Below are 19,331 nucleotides of genomic sequence, written 5' to 3'. Positions count from 1 at the left end.
CTGTCATATTTCACAAGGTCAGAGCAACTGTTACCAGAACCCTATCACTCAGGCCCTGAGAGAGGTGTCAAATACTCAGGTCTCAGTCAAGTAGAGTGACTGTGTAGGAAAAATGTCTATAGTCATGGCTAATGATGTGTAAGCCAACCAGGATGAATGCAGTCTACCCTAGTGGTTGGAGTGGACATCAGGCCAAGTGGGTCAGAGTCAGTAGTCAGAAGCTGGACCCAAGAGTGAAACTGCAGGTCAGGAACTTGAGCAAGCAGGATAGCTGGCAAGGTAGAAAGAGGAGGAACAAGGTAACACAGGAGCAGGCACAGTGGTGAGCAGGAGCACTGAGAAGCCAGCAAGCTGTTGATGCTGCTGGCTTAAGAACCAGCCTGCTGGCCCCTGCAGTCAACCAGGCAGCATGACCAATTAGTCACCCTGTTGTAGGCCAGTTGTACTGAGGAGGATATTAGCCCTGCTCCAGGCCTGATTCCTGATGTTATCTCCTCCCCCCACCCCGCCACCTTTCCCTGAGAAGTATGTCTAGGGGCCTCAGGACCAATGTAAGCATGGTGAAAAGAACACATGGGTGTGTTCTGTAAGTTCCAATGGATGTTGGTCAGGGCCAGACCAATTCAAGTCAGTTAGGTAGTGTAGTTTTCCTTGGATCCAATGAGAGTTTAGAATCTGCTGAACCATGTATTCTTCTTGGCCCTGAATGGTTATAGGTGGCAGAGGAGAGTAGAAGGGATCTTTGACTAATGATTTTGGAAGAGGGATGTGGGTGAATCTTGAGGGAATCTGCCAGCTGTGACTTGAATTTAACCAGGTTAATCTGTTTTGTAATCTGGAAAGATGCCAGATACTTGTTATGAGGCTTTGCAGGGGGGTCAGTCCAGCACAGATTCTAGATGGGACAACCACAGCTTATTCCTTTCCCAGAAGCTAGGTGTTGGTTGGTAGGACCAGTCAGCATACCATTTGTAGGTTACCGTGGTGTCTTCTAACTGCCTCTGGGGTTCTTAGTGCACTTCTGGATGTGGGCAGTGAATTCAGTAACAGTGGGCATCGATGATTCGAAGGGCACCTTGGGATGAGCACAAAGATGGAAACCATAGTTAGCAAAGAGAGTCTGCTTGGTGGATCCAGCATGAAGGATCAGGTACAGCCAATGATCTTATTGATAATATAGGAAGCAATGTAGGTACTGTTCAAGGACCTCACTGACCCACTCTGCTTGCCCATTGGTGCTGGGATGATAGGTTCTTGAGTTCAGGATCTTGATACTCAAATGTTGTAGAACTGGGATCCTCAGCTAGATACCATATTTGTAGGCAAGCCATGGAGGTGAAAGATGTTGCTCACAACTAGGCAGAGGAAAGCACTCATAGGACAAAATGTGCCATCTTGGTTAAGTGGTCAACCATCACTAGAACAGTAGTGTGGCCTTGTGAGGGTGGTAATTCTATGATAAAGTCCATGAAAATGATGACCTAAGGCTGAAGTGGTTTGGGTATGAGCTGGAAGAGACCCAGCAGACTTGAACAGGGGGTCTTGGTCACAGGCACAAAGCTCACAGGAATCTACATAGGATGCAACGGAGGTGCTTCTGACAGGCCACCAAAAGTTCCTGGAAACCAGGTCATGGGTCTTGGAATGGCTGAAGTGGCCTGAGGAGTGTCGTGGCAGAATTGTAGGATATGAAGCCAAGTGGCCCTTTCAGAAATATAAATGTGTCCCTCATGGTATAGGATCCTGTCCTGGAAGGTGAAGAATGTAGAGGACTGATGCTGGTCTAAGGCTTGACAGGTTTGGATGACAAGGGTATCGCTAGGTAACTAAAAGCAGATGGAGGCTGTGGTGCCAGAAATGATGTTTGAGGGCTTGAGAATTGTGGACATAATCTCCTCACCAGGTTTATAGTATTCACACTTTCATTACAATACATCTGCCTTCCTGTCCCTGACCAGTAGGTGACCACAAACTCAAATCATGCAAAGAAGAGGGAACAGTGTGCCTATGGCTGGTTCAAGTACTTGGCCATTTTTAGGTATTACAAGTTTGTGTGTTATGTCAGAACTTGGACTGGGAACCTAGTACCCTCCAGAAGAGGAGACTATTCTTCAAAGACTGTTTTGGTGGCCAGCAGTTCCTTGTCCAGGATGTCATAATTCATTTCAGCAGGAGTGGGTGAACCTGGCTAGCTTGCAATAGCTCTGATGCCAGGGCAGAACTGCTCATTTGGGTTGTCCTGGGCAGGATGAATGGCAGTCTTGAGAAAATCAAGGTATGCTCATAACACTGATTCTCTCAATCAGATTGTTCAAACTGGACAGAGGCTCCACCTGCTCAAGCTCATCCTTTATATCCTTATTTAACCCCAGGTGGAAATGGAGGTATTGTGCCACCTCATTCGACCCTGTGTCGGAAGCCAAAGAACAAAACTCAGCAGCGTACTTGCCAATGGACCAGCCTCTGTGCCATAAGACCTGAAGGGTTGCATCAGTAATCTGGACATGGTTGGGGGTCATCAAAGATAGTGGACATGGCTTAAATGAATTCCTCTAATTGTTGCAAGATGGGGCTGGACCATTCCAGGAAAGGAAGGGGGAAGCCCAGGCCAAGGCCTCCCCAGTCAACAAACTTAAGATGAGTCCCACATAGGCCTGGTCCATGGGGAATGATTGAGGACATAGTAGGAACAGGAGCTGACACTGGTTCAGGAACTATGGAAACTTGTCCCAATCTCCATCAAATTTGTTGAGCTGCGAAATCTTTGGCTCTGGGAAGGGTGGAGTGGGAAGAGCAGCAGAGCAACCTGTGCCTGCAGGGCTGCATTCTATGTTATTCACACTTGAAAGTTCTGAATGATGTCCACCAGTCCTGCTGGGGCCTTGATAGGGTCCATGCTAGTACCAAGGACCCCTGGCCCTAATTTTAAGGGCTTCTCAATCTGCCAGCCAATCGGGATGAGGGAGGTCTAGCCTAATCGTAGTTGGAGTAGGTGTCAAGCCTAATGGTTGGAGCAGGCATAGGACCCCAAGGGTCAGAACCAGAGTCAGTGGTTGGAAGCAGGGCCCAAGGGTCAACTGGAGGGCCGGAACTGGATACCAGAGCCGAGGATCTAGCTGGAGTCAGTAGTCAGGAGCCAACGTCAAGGATCAAACCGAAGATCAGGAACTGGAGTGAGCAGAGTCTCAGGCAAGGAGGGGTTCAAGGCAGGTGCAGGAGGAACAAGGTAACATAGGAGCAGGCACAGTGGTGGGCATGAGCATTGCGAAGCCACTGAGCTGCTGGTGCTGCTAGCTTAAGAGCCAGCCTGCTGACCCCTGCAGCCAATCAGGGGGTGTGGCCAATCAGGCAACCTGCTGAAGGCCAGCTATCCTGATGAGGCTGCCTGGTGATTAGCTCTGTTGCGGGCCATGATTCCTAACATAATGATACTGTGACACATCATATTGGCAGATGTTATATATGAAACAGCAAACACGCATCCACGATTTTCCAGTATCTCTGTGCAATGTGACTCAATGCCTCTGCACACACCCTTGAGGTGAGAGACAGTGCCAGTGAGAATGGCTGCTCTCTGTATCTCGTGATTCTATCTGCAGTGTCTGTCCCACTCCCAGCATGTCCACAGGTTCACACATTTAAGGTGAGCTGACAAATCTTCCTCAGGGCTATGGGCCCATTCAGACCTCAGCCACAATGGCATAAGTTTAGAATAATTCTGTTACATCAATGTAGGTGAGATGATAATCTGACCTCTGGTGAGGATGAGTTGTGTGAGGGGACCTTACTCGGATCTTCAAGAGCTAAGTTGTGTATAGCCTGTTACACTGCCTCAGAGGTTGGAATAATAGCCTGCTCTGCTGTCCGTGTTAAGCTCTCTACTTCCAGTCATGAGAGATGCAGACACACGCAAGAATTGAAATGTTAACCAAACTTTTAAATCTGGAAGGTACGGTTTGTAGATTTTTTTTTGTAATTTATTTTATGTGGACTGGTTTGAGTTAGGTTGAGTTCAGTGGATGGAGTAGCATTCACTGAGACTATTCAGAGAGCAAGATTACTTAGCATGAGAAAATGAGGCAGAATTGGGCCTTAAATGAGTCGACATTTTGTATTTGTACAGCAGTACCTTCTTCCTTTTTTTCCCTTGCTTTCTTTGATTCTCCTCCTTTCTTTATTATATGTGCACACTCATATATTCACTTTTCCTAAGATACACACTAAAGCAGAGGTAGGCAACCTATGGCACGTGTGCCAAAGGCGGCAGAGGAGCTGATTTTCAGTGGCACTCACGCTGCCCGGGTCCTGGCCACCCGTCAGGGGGCTGTGCATTTTAATTTAATTTTAAATGAAGCTTCTTAAACATTTTAAAAACCTTATTTACTTTACATACAACAATAGTTTAGTTATATATTATAGACTTATAGAAAGAGACCTTCTAAAAATGTTAAAATGTATTACTGGCATGTGAAACCTTAAATTAGAGTGAATAAATGAAGACTCGGCACCCCACTTCTGAAAGGTTGCCTGCACTAAAGGTTTGGTTGGGGGATAGCTAACCAGTGCTATTCTTTTTATTCACAGAAAACCAGGCTCTAGAATTGTTCACTAAGGATGACATCCTAGCTCCATTTAAATCAGTGGGATTTTTGCCATTGACTTGGATGGGGCCAAGATTCCACCTTTAGGTTCATATTTGTTTCTCTTTAATATTAGTCAGATCCATCTTTCAGCTACACAGTCTGTTCTGGGTGCAATTTTTCATCCACAACTCATTCTTTTTCCTGGAAAATGAGTTTAAAATCAAGGCCACGGTGTTCCAGCAAATGGTATTTGGAAGCTAATAACAGCAACATCAAAAATCCAACTTTCTAGTAGCCAATGCCTACATCCTTAGGGAAGTGGCCTCCATGTATCCTCCTTGTGGGGGTCAGAGGCCTCTCATAATCCATTCCACCAAGATATAATTTTAGAGACCATGGGACGTCTCCAGTTCCAAACCAAACTAGACATTACATTTATCCAGGAATTTTTAAATCTGCAACTTCTTGTCTCAGAATAAAAAATGGTAAAAAAAAAAAAAAAAAAAAAAAAAAAAAAAAATTAAGAATGTCTTGTTCAAGCAGGCACTTACGGACAAAGTAACAGGTGGATCACCTTTCTAGTTTCATCTGCTTTAAGCTACAACCACTCCATTTTAAAACACAACAGGAAAAAAAGCAATCAGTCTTAAACATCAGCTAAGTATGTAAATATCACTTTTGAGATGGTTTCTGGCACTGTTGTAGGTAGCATCTGGAATAAATCTGAACATAAATGACGCCTTTCATTTCTTTTGTTGAGGTGCACTGTGTGTGTGCGGAGGGAAGTACACACTATGTGCCACCCCACTTTATTATTTTGCTTCAAAGATTTGACTTATCAAGAAACAAATATAATGCAAATAAATATGTATTTTTCCCCTGGCATTTGGGAAATGCATAGAAGTGCAACAGAAGGTCATGCTCTAAAAGAATGGAAAGAGTTTAAATATGTGACAACTGATAAGCAGAACCTCATTTTGCAAAGCATGAGTCTGGGAATAAAGTCAGACTGTATAAAGCTGTTTGATTAAAATAATCTAATACAGACATTTCTGTCTCATATTTTTGCTACAGATTTTCTAGATGAACCATTCTTTATTTCTGTAACATATGTTTAGGGACTCTAAGAAATTAGAGTACAAGCCCCATGTATTTTTGTGTGTGGTTTTTTTTTTTCCCAGTCATCTCTGCCAGGGCCCCGGCAAAACTGTTTGAATTGAGCCCTGCACATCGGGGTTGCAAAATTGTATCGGGGGCCAGGTAGGGAAGGCTGTGCCTCCCAAAACAGCCTGTCCCCCCCATCCGACCCTCACCCTGTCCTGCCCCTGACTGCCCCCCCTCAGAACCCGCAACCCATCAACACCCGCCCCCACTCCTTGTCCCCTGACCATCCTCTCCCGAGATCCCCCCATCCTAACTGCCCCCCAGGACCCCACTCCCTACCTAACTCGCCCCGCTCCCTGTCCCCTGACTGCCCCAACCCCCCATCCATCATCGCCCGTCCAGAACCTCCGCCCCCTCCAAGTCCTCCTCCCAGCCCCGGCCCGGCCCCCCTACCATGCTGCTCAGGGTGTGTATGGATGCCGCACGGCCCGCTGGAGCTCGCAGCCCCACCCCCTTACCATGCCACTCAAAGTGGCAGGAGCTGCAGAGCTGCCCAGGAGCGGTTCAGAGCACTAGCGGCGTGGCATGCTGAGATTCTGCAAGAGGTGGAGAGGGGCTGGGGAGCCTCCCCAGCCGGGAGCTCAGGCTGGCTGGACAGGACAGTCCCATGGGCTGGATGTGGCTCACAGGTCAGTATAATGACTGAAAAACCTCCCTCTCCCAATTGCCCACCCCTTTAACAACCAGTTCTAAACCAGCTTCTAAATTTAACAACCAGTTCATGTGAACCAGTGAGAACCGGCTCCAACTCACCACTGTATACACAGAGTGAGGAATATATCCTACATGATAAAAGGTATCAATCCTGCAAGGTAATACAGTGGATGCAGATTCTGGACGTCAGAAAGGTGGATTTCAACTGACCCAGAGAAATAGTAGGCAAGGTCTCATGGAAATACCAATTAGGAAGAAAAGGAGTCGAAGGGGATTGGCAGTTCCTAAAAGATGTAATACTAGAGACTCGACATCAAGCTATTCTGATGCAGAGGAAAGAGAAGGGCCATAGGAGGACAATGTGGTTGCACAAGGGGCTTTTTAGCTATCAAAAAACCAAAAGAGATACAGACAGGAAATGGAAGGAGGGGCATGTCACCAAGGAAGTATTCATGGGACTAGTATGAGCATGTAGGGGCAAAATCAGGACAGCCAAGGCAAAGAATGAGTTACAGCTGGCAAGAAATGTTAGAGGCAACTGGAAGGGGTTCTTCAAATGTGTCAGACAAAAAAAGAAGATAAAGGACGGTGTGGATCTGCTGCTCAGTGGAGAAGGTGAGCTGGTAACAGAAGATGATAGAAAGGCAGAGCTGCTCAATGCCTACTTTGCTTCAGTCTTCTCCCAAAAAATAATGTGACCAGACAAGTAGCGAAGTTTCCACAGATGATAAAGAGGAAGGGATGCAGATTGGGATACATAAAGAACATGTCGGAGATCTTCTGACCAATTTGAATGAATTCAAATCAATGGGGTTCAAGTCAGACTGATTTTGATAACTGGGAAGCTACTAGAGCAACCTATAAAACATTCAGTTTGCAAATACCTGGAGGATGAAGGGGTAATCACTAGCAGCCAGCATGGATTAAACAAGAACAAATCCTGCCAAACCAGCTAAATTTCCTTCTTTGACAGAGTAATTGATTTGGTAGATAGGTGGACATAATATACCTGGACTCAGTGGCAGATTTAGAGTTAGTGGGGCCCAGTGCTCAGCTTCATTTTTGGGGCCCCTCCTTGGGACCTAGCCAAAAAAAAGAACATTCTCTCTTATCTTCCCCTCTCCCCAGTTTGTCATTTTTTTCTTTCATCCTCCTCATATAAATAATAGGAAGTAAATGAAAGTAAAGTGAGGTACCCTGATTGTTTTTGTAGTCTAACTTATTTTTCCACAGACCATTTGAAAATCTCTGAGGGTCTCGGTGGACCACTTAATGATTTTTCCAAATATTGTTTGTACCATTAGCTAACGATTGTAAAGCACTTTGGATAAGAGCTCATTATTAAAAAAAAATGTAAAAACAGTTGGAGTGTGGGGTCTGGCCAGGACTTAGGGTGTGGGAGGGGGCTCAGGGCTGGGGGTGCAGGGTCTGGGAGGAAGTTAGGATGCAGGAGCAGGCTGGGGGTTGGGCTGCAGGGTCTGGCCGGAGTTAGGTGTGGGAGGGGGCTCAGGGCTGGGGCAGGGGGTTGGGATGTGGAGCACTTACCTGAGGCAGCTCCTGTTTGGTGCGAGGGGTGCAGGAGTCAGGGAGGGCAGGGGGCTGGGTGTGTGTGAGAGGGGTGCAGGAGTCAGGGCAGAGGACCGGGGGGGTGGGCTGGGGTCATTGGGGTGCTGCCAGCCCCCTGCTCTGAGCAGTTCATGGCAGGGGACTGGGATGTGTGTGCGTGTAGGAGGAGTGCGGGGCCCTCCTCCAAAGCCTCACCCTCTTCCAATTCCATCCCCTCCCCCAAAGCCCCGCCCCCTGCCTCTTCCTCACCTCCTCCCCAGAGCATGCTGTGGCCCTGTTCCTCACGCTCCCTCCCAGAGTGACCTGAGCACTGGCAAACAATTGTTTGGCGGCGGGGGAAGCACTGGGAGGGGGTGGAGGAGGGGTGGGAATGTAGCATACTCGGGGGGAGGAGGTGGGGAGGGAGGAGCTTGGCTGCTGGTGGAGCACAGCCTGCAGCAGGAGCCATCATGACCAAACTTCTGCCCCCGCAGCTTCCCGGGCCTGGGGGCCCCTGTTGTTGGGGGGCCCCTTGCCAGGGCACCCTGTGTTTCACTGTAAATCTGCCTCTGCCTAGTCTTCAGCAAGGTTTTTGACACAGTCCCACAAGAAATTCCGATAAGTAAGCTGGAGATATGTGGGCTCGACAGAACTACCTTAACTGGTTAAACAACCGTAAACAGTAACTATTAATGGAATGATGTTGGATTGGAAGGAGATGTCAAGTGGGGTTCCACAGGGATCTATTCTGGGAATGGTGGTGTTTAACATCTTTATTAATGACCTATATGTGGGAATAGAGAGCATACTGATCAGGTTTACAGCTGACACAAAGTTGGGAGAGTTGCCAGTACTTTGAAGAATAGATCTAAAATTCAGAGGGATAAACTGGAAAACTGGTCTAAAGACAGCAAAATTGAAATTCAACAAAGACAAATGTAAAGTGCTACACTTAGGAAAGAAAAACCAAATGCACAAATACAGAATGGGGGGGAAATGGCTTGGAGGCAGCACTGCTGAGAAGGATCTGGGAGTTGTGGTGGATCACAACCTCAACATGAGTCAGCAATGTGATGCTGTTGCAAAAAAAGCAAATGCAACTTTAGGTTGCATTAAGAGAGGCATAGCATGCAAGTCACAGCATGTGTTAGCACCACTCGACTCAGTGTTGGTTAGGCCTCAGCTGGAGTAGTGTGTCCAGTTTGGTCACCAATGTATAGAAAGGATGTAGAGAAACTGGAAAGGATCCAGAGGCGAATGACAAGGAAGATCAAAGGAATTGAATGCAAGTCATGTGAGCAAAGGCTGAAGGAACTGGGTATGTTTAGTTTGGAAAAGAGGAGATTAAGAGAGATATGATAGAAGTTTTCAGATACTTGAAAGGTTGCCATAAAAATGGAGAAAAGTTGTTCTCTTTTTGCCATAGAGGGCAGGAAAAGAGGCAATGGGTTTAAACTGCAGCATAGCAGATTTAGATTAAATCTTAGGAAAACCTTCCTAAGAACTGTAAGAAGCTTCTTCACTGGAGGTTTTCAAAAGGAGGCTGGATAGCCATCTGTCTTGGATGTTTTAGACACAATAAGTACTGCGTCTTAGCAGGGGGTTAGACTAGATGACCCTGGCGGTCCCTTCTAACCCTATGATTCGTCACCTATAACTGCATTTATCTAAATACCAAGCATGGTTTTTATAGGCCTTATTTTTATTCCTGCTTCTTGCTGGGGCAATTTATGAATTTGGAAGATACATCCGCATTTTAAAATACAGAAACCCCAAAAGGTTTTCTAAATACTGCCCAGCAATAAATCAGTGTTAAAAGTGGTGTTCTATGTTTCTCAAAATCAAAATGCCAAGTGACATCCATGGGCCCAATTCTGCTTTCCTTGTGCACCCAAGAGAGCTGCTGTTGTCAGAGTGAGGTGTGGGTGCACAAAGAACACGGGGTTGGGCTAGTATTTGTTTTCTCCAGTACTACCGTCTGTTGCATTTGAGCAAAATGTAATTCTACCCTGGGTAGATCTACCTCTGTTAGATAACTGAAGGGTCTGGCTTGGTTTTTTGTTTGTTTGTTAGTTTAATAGCTTTCCTTGCCAAAAACAACTAATTGAATTGAACTGAATAACAGGTGGGGTTTTTTTTCATTTTCATAATTATTTCTTCCAGGTATTCTTTTCAAGATGAAGAAGACATGTTCATGGTGGTAGATCTGTTACTTGGAGGGGATCTGCGTTACCACCTACAACAGAATGTGCATTTTAACGAAGGAACTGTTAAATTATATATTTGTGAATTGGCACTTTCACTGGACTATTTGCAGAGATATCATATAATTCACAGGTAAGTGAATAGCATTCATTCTGTTAGTAAAGACAGTGTAGACCATGCCACAAGTAGGACTTCTTTACTTAGCCACACTGGGAATTGTTTATTGCACTTGTACAGTATGTGTCTCATTTATTATGTGGTTGGTTTTGTGTAACTCAGTTTTGCCTGTGGATACATATGCGATGTTTCTGCTGCATAAATGTAAACAGGAGTTGTTTGGCCCTGGTGTGTTTTTTTTCCCTCTTCTCAGCCTTGCAATATTGTTGTTTCCACACTCCCCTTTGTAATACTCCCTTTGTTTATCCTCTTATCCAAGAGCCGTGATGCATGATTATTTAATGTTAGACACAATACTCTGAAGGCCACATGTTTTAATTTTTCTTAATTCCCTTACAATTTTCCTGAACACACACATTTCTAAATCAATAGAATAACTGTCAGAAGGGGGGAAAAAAGCAAAGAGCATCACAGTGACTGATGATGGGGATTAGCTGTCAGTTTCCAGATTGCTAGAAATGTACAAGGAGTAATATAAAAGCAATAGAAAGGAACAGAGTGGAAGAAATTACAGGCTCTGTATTCTTTCCCTCTCTGTGGCATTTTCTATGCTGCAATGATCTGTTAGTTTGCCGCCTCTTAAACTATTTAAAGAGTCATAGTACTAGTCAGTGTTAATGATCACTCTTTGTCAAGCATGCCACACATCAGGTATCCCTCAATATTTCCTGAATATTTCTAAACCTAATTTGAGCATGGAGGTGGGTTCCCTTGTGATGGTAATAATAGCAAACTGTGGAAGAAAAAAATCCTGGGCCTGATTCTGCTCTAACTTACATTGGGTTTACCGTGGTGTAATTCTACTGAATTAAGTAGGTTTCCTCTTGGTTTACATCAGTGTAAGTGGAAAGAGAAGCTGGCATCATGTGTCACCGTAATTGTTTCATCTGAATTCCAGAGGCCAAACTGAAACTGTTCATGCAACAGGGTTGACAGTAATCAATATAAATAGATTCTTCTAAACAAATTAATTGAGACCCGTCATCCTGTCCACCCACTAGTACTCCCTTTTGCTGTTGTATGAGAGAGCTGATTACAAGGACGTTCTGACTCAAAATGAAGAGGGCGGAATCATATCGTATCTATTCCAGCTGGTAGGATACTTAAAATCATAGACTATCAGCGTTGGAAGGGACCTCAGGAGGTCATCTAGTCAAACCCCCAGCTCAAAGTAGGACCAATCCCCAACTAAATCATCCCAGCAAGGGCTTTGTCAAGCCTGATCTTAAAAACCTCTAAGGAAGGAGATTCCATCACCTCCCTAGGTAACCCATTCCAATGCTTCACCACTCTCCTAGTGAAATAGTTTTTCCTAATATCCAACCTAAACTTCCCCCACTGCAACTTGAGACCATTACTCCTTGTTCTCTCATCTGGTACCACTGAGAACAGTCTAGATCCATCCTCTTTGGAACCCCCTTTCGGGTAGTTGAAAGCAGCTATCAAATCCCCCCTCATTCTTCTCTTCTGCAGACTAAACAATCCCAGGTCCCTCAGCCTCTCCTCATAAGTCATGCATTCCAGCCCCCTAATAATTTTTGTTGCCCTCCACTGGACTCTTTCCAATTTTTCCATATCCTTCTTGTAGTGTGGGGCCCAAAATTGGACACAGTACTCCAGATGAGGCCTCACCAATGTCAAATAGAGGGGAATGATCACGTCTCTCTATTTGCTGACAGTACCCCTACTTATACAGCCCATAATGCTGTTAGCCTGCTTGGCAACAAGGACACACTGAGTCATATCCAGCTTCTTGTCCACTGTAACCCCTAGGGCCTTTTCTGCAGAACTGCTGTCTAGCCTTTCGGTCCCTATCTGTAGCAGTGCATGGGATTCTTCCATCCTAAGTGCAGGACTCTTGTTGAACCTCATCAGGTTTCTTTTGGCCCAATCCTCTAATTTGTCTAAGTCCCTCTGTATCCTATCCCTACCCTCCAGCATATCTACCACTCCTTCCAGTTTAGTGTCTTCTGCAAACTTACTGAGAGTGCAGTCCACGCCATCCTCCAGATCATTAATGAAGATATTGAACAAAACCGGCCCCAGAACCAACCCTTGGTGCATTCTGCTTGAAACCGGCTGCAAACTAGACATGGCGCTGTTGATCACTACCTGTTGAGCCCGATGATCTAGCCAGCTTTCTATCCACCTTATAGTCCATTCATCCAGCCCATACTTCTTTAACTTGCTGGGAAGAATACTGTGGGAGACCGTATCAAAAGCTTTGCTGAAGTCAAGGAATCCACTGCTTTCCCCTCATCCACAAACCCAGTTATCTCCTCATAGAAGGCAATTAGGTTAGTCAGGCATGACTTGCCCTTGGTGAATCCATGCTGACTGTTCCTGATCACTTTCCTCTCCTCTAAGTGCTTCAGAATTGATTTCTTGAGGACCTGCTCCATGATTTTTCCAGGGACTGAGGTGAGGCTGACTGGCCTGTAGTTCCCCAGATCTTCCTTCTTCCCTTTTTTAAAGATGGGCACTACATTAGGCTTTTTCCAATCATCCAGGACCTCCCCCGATCTCCATGATTTTTCAAAGATAATGGCCAATGGCTCTGCAATCACATCCGCCAACTCCTTTAGCACCCTTGAATGCAGCGCATCCGGCCCCATGGATTTGTGCTCATCCAGCTTTTCTAAATAGTCCCAAACCACTTCTTTCTCCACAGGGGGCTGGTCACCACCTGCCCATGCCATGCTGCCCAGTGCAGCAGTCTTGGAGCTGACCTTGTTCATGAAGACAGAGGCAAAAAAAAGCATTGAGTACATTAGCTTTTTCCACATCCTCTGTCACTAGGTTGCCTCTCTCATTCAGTAAGGGGCCAACGCTTTCCTTGACTTTCTTTTTGTTGCTAATGTACCTGAAGGAAACCCTTCTTGTTAGTCTTAACATCTCTTGCTAGCTGCAACTCCAAGTGTGATTTGGCCTTCCTGATTTTACTCTTGCATGCCTGAGCAATATTTTTATACTCCTCCCTGGTCATTTGTCCAAACGTCCACTTCTTGTAAGCTTCTTTTTTGTGTTTAAGATCAGCAAGGATTTCACTGTTAAGCCAAGCTGGTCGCCTGCCATATTTACTATTCTTTCTACACAGCAGGATGGTTTGTTCCTGCAACCTCAATAAGGATTCCTTAAAATACAGCCAGCTCTCCTGGACTCCTTTTGCCTCTCATGTTATTCTCCCAGGGGATCCTGCCCATCAATTCCCTGAGGGAGTCAAAGTCTGCTTTTCTGAAGGCCAGCGTCCGTATTCTGCTGCTCTCCTTTCTTCCTTTTGTCAGGATCCTGAACTCGACCATCTCGTGGTCACTGCCTCCCAGGTTCCCATCCACTTTTGCTTCCCCTACTAATTCTTCCCAGTTTATGAGCAGCAGGTCAAGAAGAGCTCTGTGCCAGTTGGTTCTTCCAGCACTTGCACCAGGAAATTGTCCCCTACATATTCCAAAAACTTCCTGGATTGTCTGTGCACTGCTGTATTGCTCTCCCAGCAGATATCAGGGTGATTAAAGTCTCCCATGAGAACCAGGGCCTGCGATCTAGTAACTTCTGTTAGCTGCCGGAAGAAAGCCCTCGTCCACCTGATTCCCCTAGTCTGGTGGTCTATAGCAGACTCCCACCACAACATCACCCTTGTTGCTCACACTTCTAAACTTAATCCAGTTTACTTCTCCAGTCTAAGCTCGGGCAGGAGTAGAAGGCTTATTCTGTATTAAGGCAACCACACAAAACAAAATTGAATTAAGTTTTGTAGCTAGTGATTTTCTTGCAGGTTAAATTTGGATGAATGTTGCAGGAATTCTAAACTGCTCAAGATAGTTAAGACCAAAGCAGACTGTGAAGAACGTCAAAAAGATCTCACAAAACTAAGTGATTGGGCAACAAAATGGCAAATGAAATTTAATGTGGATAAATGTAAAGTAATGCACATTGGAAAAAATAACTCCCAACTATACATACAATATGATGGCAGCTAATTTAACTACATCTAATCAGGAAAGAGATCTTGGAGTCATCGTGCATAGTTCTCCGAAGACATCTATGCAGTGTGCAGTGGCAGTCATAAAAGCAAGCAAGATGTAAGGAATCATTAAAAAAGGGATAGAGAGAATAAGACGGAGAATATCTTATTGTCCTTGTATAAATCCATGGTACGCCCACATCTTGAATACTGCATACAGAAGTGGACTTCTCATCTCAAAAAAGATATACTGAGATTAGAAAAGGTTCAGAAAAGGGCAACTAAAATGATTAGGGGTTTGGAATCGGTCCCATATGAGGAGAGATTAAGGAGGCTAGAACTTTTCAGCTTGGAAAAGAGGAGACTAGGAGAGGATATGATAGAGGTATATAAAATCATGAGTGGTGTGGAGAAAGTGAATAAGGAAAAGTTATTTACTTGTTCCCATAATATAAGAACTATGGGCCACCAAATGAAATTAATGGGCAGCAGGTTTAAAACAAATAAAAGAAAGTTCTTCTTCACACAGCGGACAGTCAATCTGTGGAACTCCTTGCCTGAGGAGGTTGTGAAGGCTAGACCTATAACAGGGTTTAAAAGACAACTAGATAAACTCAATGAATTTAAGTCCATTAATGGCTGTTAGCCAGGATGGGTAAGGAATGGTGTCCCTAGCCTCTGTTTGTCAGAGGGTGGAGATGGATGGCAGGAAAGAGATCACTTGATCATTACCTGTTAGGTTCATTCCCTCTGGGGCACCTGGCATTGGCCACTGTCAGTAGACATGATACTGGGCTGTATAGACCTTTGGTCTGACCCAGTATGGCCATTCTTATGTTCTTATTATTATTTCAGACATGACCAACACACCTTCCCTCCCCTCATAAGCTTTGCTGCTCATAGATTTTAACAAAACCCACCAGCAGTTGGCTAATATGCTACACATTTTCAGTCTGAATAACTTGGGCTGCGTATTTTCAGCCAGCTATTTCTTACCGTGTTTACTTGAAGAGTTGAATCCAGGATGCTTTTGCAGATAGAGGCTTAGCTCTGAGGAATGGTAGCGCCATGATTCTATAGATGTTTTCCTTGTAACACATGCCATGTTGGTAGAATTACTTTTTTTCTCTCTTATTAGGAGTAAGTGGATTTTATAGGCCTCAGTTAACTGTGTTGTCCTTACAATTTTATCATCACTTGGCAGTTTCACAGTGTGAAGACTGAGACTGGATATGACAGATATCTGGAAAGAAAATTACAATACCCTTCCAGTAATAGTGTAAAGCTCAAAATGGTCAATCTGCCACGATTTTTGTTTGTGATGCATTTGTTTTCTCTCGCCTACCCATCTCGTGATTTTATGGTCCTCACCATTTTGATTGGCACTGCTGAAAGTTCCACTTTTGACAGGAAAGAGCAAATCTATTATGATTATGGGTGGTAGTGAGGAGATCAGGGGTGATAGTGAGGTTATATAGCTGCCAGTGTCACACACTAGCAAAGTGTGTGTTGTCTCCCTCTTGTGGCTGCTCCACTACCAGATAACAGCTTACCACTGCTACTAACTTCAGGAGTTATTCTTTTAGTTCAAATGGCAAAGATCTATGCTGCAATGCAAAAGTTCACAAGTTCTACCCTGCTGATGACCCATTCAGAGAGTGATTATACCAACGATTCTGTAGAGTTAGGTAACATTTCTATGCCTTTACAACTTCTGTTTTTTATATAGACTTTTACTTATGGCTCCAAAAATAATATGCCAAAATTATAAATTCCCAAGTAGTGATTCCTGTATAAAATTATCCACATAAAGTGTAAGTGGTAGATAAGATAGGGCAGGTGGAAATAAGGACCATTTTTTCTTCACTGAAGTTCAGATGTGGAAGGAACTAAAACAGTCCAACTTTGAGTTCTACCAGGGCATGTTCAAAAGTAATGTATGTAAATGACAGAACATGTCAGATTGCAGCCTATACTAGAGTTTTTCTTGCTGTCAAAAACAAGCTAATGAACAAGAAATGTAATAGCATCTTGAAGTAGACAGAACAGGAAAAGATATCCCATGTGTGGTTATTATTCGTATATGCCTGTTCCCTGAATTATCTTCATGTGTATTTCTCCATTCTTGGCTTGATTCTTTTTATTGAGCTTTTGAATGAAGTGCAAGTTTGCATTCTTTCCAAAGGAAAAATGTGGAACCTGAATAAAAATCTCATATAAGAGAAGAAAATTAGATGATGTATCAAATCATCAAGAAAATGAACACCATGCAGACAACAAAGTACAGAAAAAATACTGAGCATTTGTAAGCCTAGTACTGATAGACAAGAATGTAATTCTTGGCATAAAAACATTTAATCTCAAATGATACCTTATAAAGGAATAAGAAATTACTCATATTCAGAAATCATAACTTTTACCATTTGAATTGCATTTTCACCTATGAGAATGAGTTCTAGTTTTATTCTTAATTATCATCAGTCATTTATTTTGAAGCTGTAAAACAACCTCAAACCCTTTGTTATCTTATGATTCATCACATGTCTTACCTCCCTTTAACAAAGTTCGTTGGGGAATAATATTGAAGTCTAGATTTCTAGAGTATATACAATTGCTGACTTTATCAATTGAGTCTGTATCACTTATCGGATTCTGTGAGGTGTGCTGAGGTGCTCCATGCATACCTCTGGGAGGAAAAAGACCATCCACACCAGTGGTCACTGCTATATTCTTTTACAGAGTGCAAGCTCAGGTCAACTCTGCTGTTGAACTGTCCTATGTGCACCTCTTCTGATCTCCTGCATATGGGCTCATTCTGTCCAATAATGGGTAAAGGAGCAGTTTTGCATTAATTATTCTTAAATTATTCTGGTTTGTATTTTTGATGAAGACATAAAAAAGTTTAAGTGGTTTAATAAGGATACAGCATGAATAAACTAGACCCAACAGCAACAGATGGGCCATTTGCACATACCTCATGTCTCAGTTTTAGTAGGTGAAAAATGCATTACCTTACTCTGCAGCTACTGTGAGTGCCTCTTTGGGGTTTCCTATCATTTCTCTTGAGTATTTCTTTACAGTGAACGCTTTTTTTTAATACTGTCAGACTGGCAATAAGCAAAGATAAGAAAATGCAGATTTTTGTGGAATTTTTGTCATTGCAGGAATTCTTTTGTCTATTGAGCTATCTTACTGTAGAGAGACAAGGTGGGTGAGATAATATCTTTTATTGGCCCAATTTCTGATGGTGAGAGAGACAAGCTTTGCAGCTTACACAGAGCTCTTCTTAGACGCTTCTTGTCTCTCTCACCAACAGAAGTTGGGCCAATAAAAGATATTACCTCACCCACCTTGTCTCTCTAATAACCTGGGACCAACACAGCTATAACAACATTGCATACTGTCTTACTGTAGATGGAAAATGTATTTCACAAGCACCCACTTTTATAGCACAGAACCATCTTGTCCTTCACTCACAAATGTTTTCAGCAGATTCCAAGATAGTTTTGTGAGAGTCCAGATGAGCTTGGCATGAGCTGTGTAACTTCTGACTTAGCTGGATGTATGGAGAGTGAGAGAGAAGGGGAGAGTCACAATATTGAGTCATGCTATTGATTGACTCAGAGAGCTTTATGTGCTAAATTTGATTGATTTTGTATTTTTTTTTCAAGAGTTCTCTCTTTGAAGTGCCTTTGTTGACTCCTTTTTTATTTCCCCTTTATTCTCATATGCCTTCTGAGAGTTCCCTATGTGGCAGCTTTCAAATATTTCAATGTCCTCCATTAATTTCAATTCTAACAGTCATGTAGTTTTCCCTCATGAAGCAGCACTGTAGTTAAATATCTCTGATTCTGAATGAGAGTCCCCCTAGATAATGTGAGCATGTTCCAGATTGTGCAAATGTAACACCAACAGACCCCGGTCACCTGTGGGCAGGCTAGAACCTGGGACCTCTGGAGCCTCTACCACATGAGCTAAAAGCCAACTGTCTCTTAGCTAAGGTTGTAGAGCAAATTCATTTAACTCTCTCCAAGTCATCTCGTTGCCACTAGATGGGACAGAACACTTCACCCAGGAGGTGTGTGGTTTACATACTTCCCCTAGCTGAGGGAGCGTGTCCCGAGCTTCAGAGACTTCCTATTTGAAATCCTGGACAAGCCCCCACTTGTAACGGCAACAGACCCTTGGTCTGGAGGCGATCAGGGGATAGGGAGGGGTGGATATGGCAGGGGTCCCAGGGGGGCCATCAGAGGACAGGGAACGGAGGGGGAAGTTGGATGGGGCCTACCCACTTTCAGATGCCCTTCACCATAATGGGCATGAATAAAATTTGAACAGATGAACAGAGTTGTTTTAACTCAAGGCCAAGCTGATTTTGAATAGTTTTGCAGTTCATATTGAACAATTCACGCAGCCTTAATCTGTACCTTTGAAAAATTCCCATCTAGTCCTTTTCATGCATATTCTATGTAGGACTTAATACAGAGAAGAAGGAAGCACTGTCAGGGGAAATTTTCTCTCTTAGGTATTCATGGAGGAGGTACTGATGTGAGAAATGAACTCCTCGATTTGGTACATTGCTTCTCAAGTTGTTTACTGCAGACATTGAGAGATTGCCCTCCGTAAAGAAGATCTGATCAACATGCTTACTCAAGGAACAACAGGCCTCTCTTCTGAAAGAAACTCAAAGACTGTTAATAATATAGTTCTTTTAGCGGGACAGGCTGGGGTAAAAAGTTATCTTCAGGAATGTCACACTTGCAAGCTATTGTGCTAATTAAGTGATTTAGTCATCTATAATTCTGGCTTTAAGTGTTTCAGCTATAAAGCTCTGCCTAGTTTTAACTTTAGGCACTAGCCCTGCAGAATTTTCCATGTAGGGTGCTCTTCCAACTCTTCTACACAAACCTACCGACAGACCCAGACTCTCTCAGAGTTCCACATTAATTAAAATTGTAGCCCATTTCCCCATCTCCCATAAAAGGGCTGTGCACATGAAGCTAAAATTTATGAATATATGGACAAAGATGTGCTTTTCTAGC

At 43.9% G+C, this 19,331-nt stretch overlaps 1 protein-coding gene across 2 annotated transcripts in view; it reads left to right on the top strand.

Annotated features, from left to right (window-relative positions):
* STK32B (serine/threonine kinase 32B) overlaps positions 1 to 19,331 on the top strand; it is a 257,437-nt gene that overhangs the window by 142,395 nt on the left and 95,711 nt on the right. For both annotated transcript variants that reach the window (XM_030565483.1, XM_030565484.1), the window contains one exon: positions 10,110 to 10,283. In XM_030565483.1, the coding sequence (XP_030421343.1) occupies positions 10,110 to 10,283 (174 nt within the window). The remainder of the gene's footprint in view (positions 1 to 10,109; positions 10,284 to 19,331) is intronic.

The sequence above is a fragment of the Gopherus evgoodei genome, chromosome 5 (assembly GCF_007399415.2).
Source record: "Gopherus evgoodei ecotype Sinaloan lineage chromosome 5, rGopEvg1_v1.p, whole genome shotgun sequence".
NCBI lineage: Eukaryota > Metazoa > Chordata > Testudines > Testudinidae > Gopherus > Gopherus evgoodei.
The sequence above is the reverse complement of the archived record's forward strand: the minus strand, read 5'-3'. Positions and strand labels throughout refer to the sequence as shown.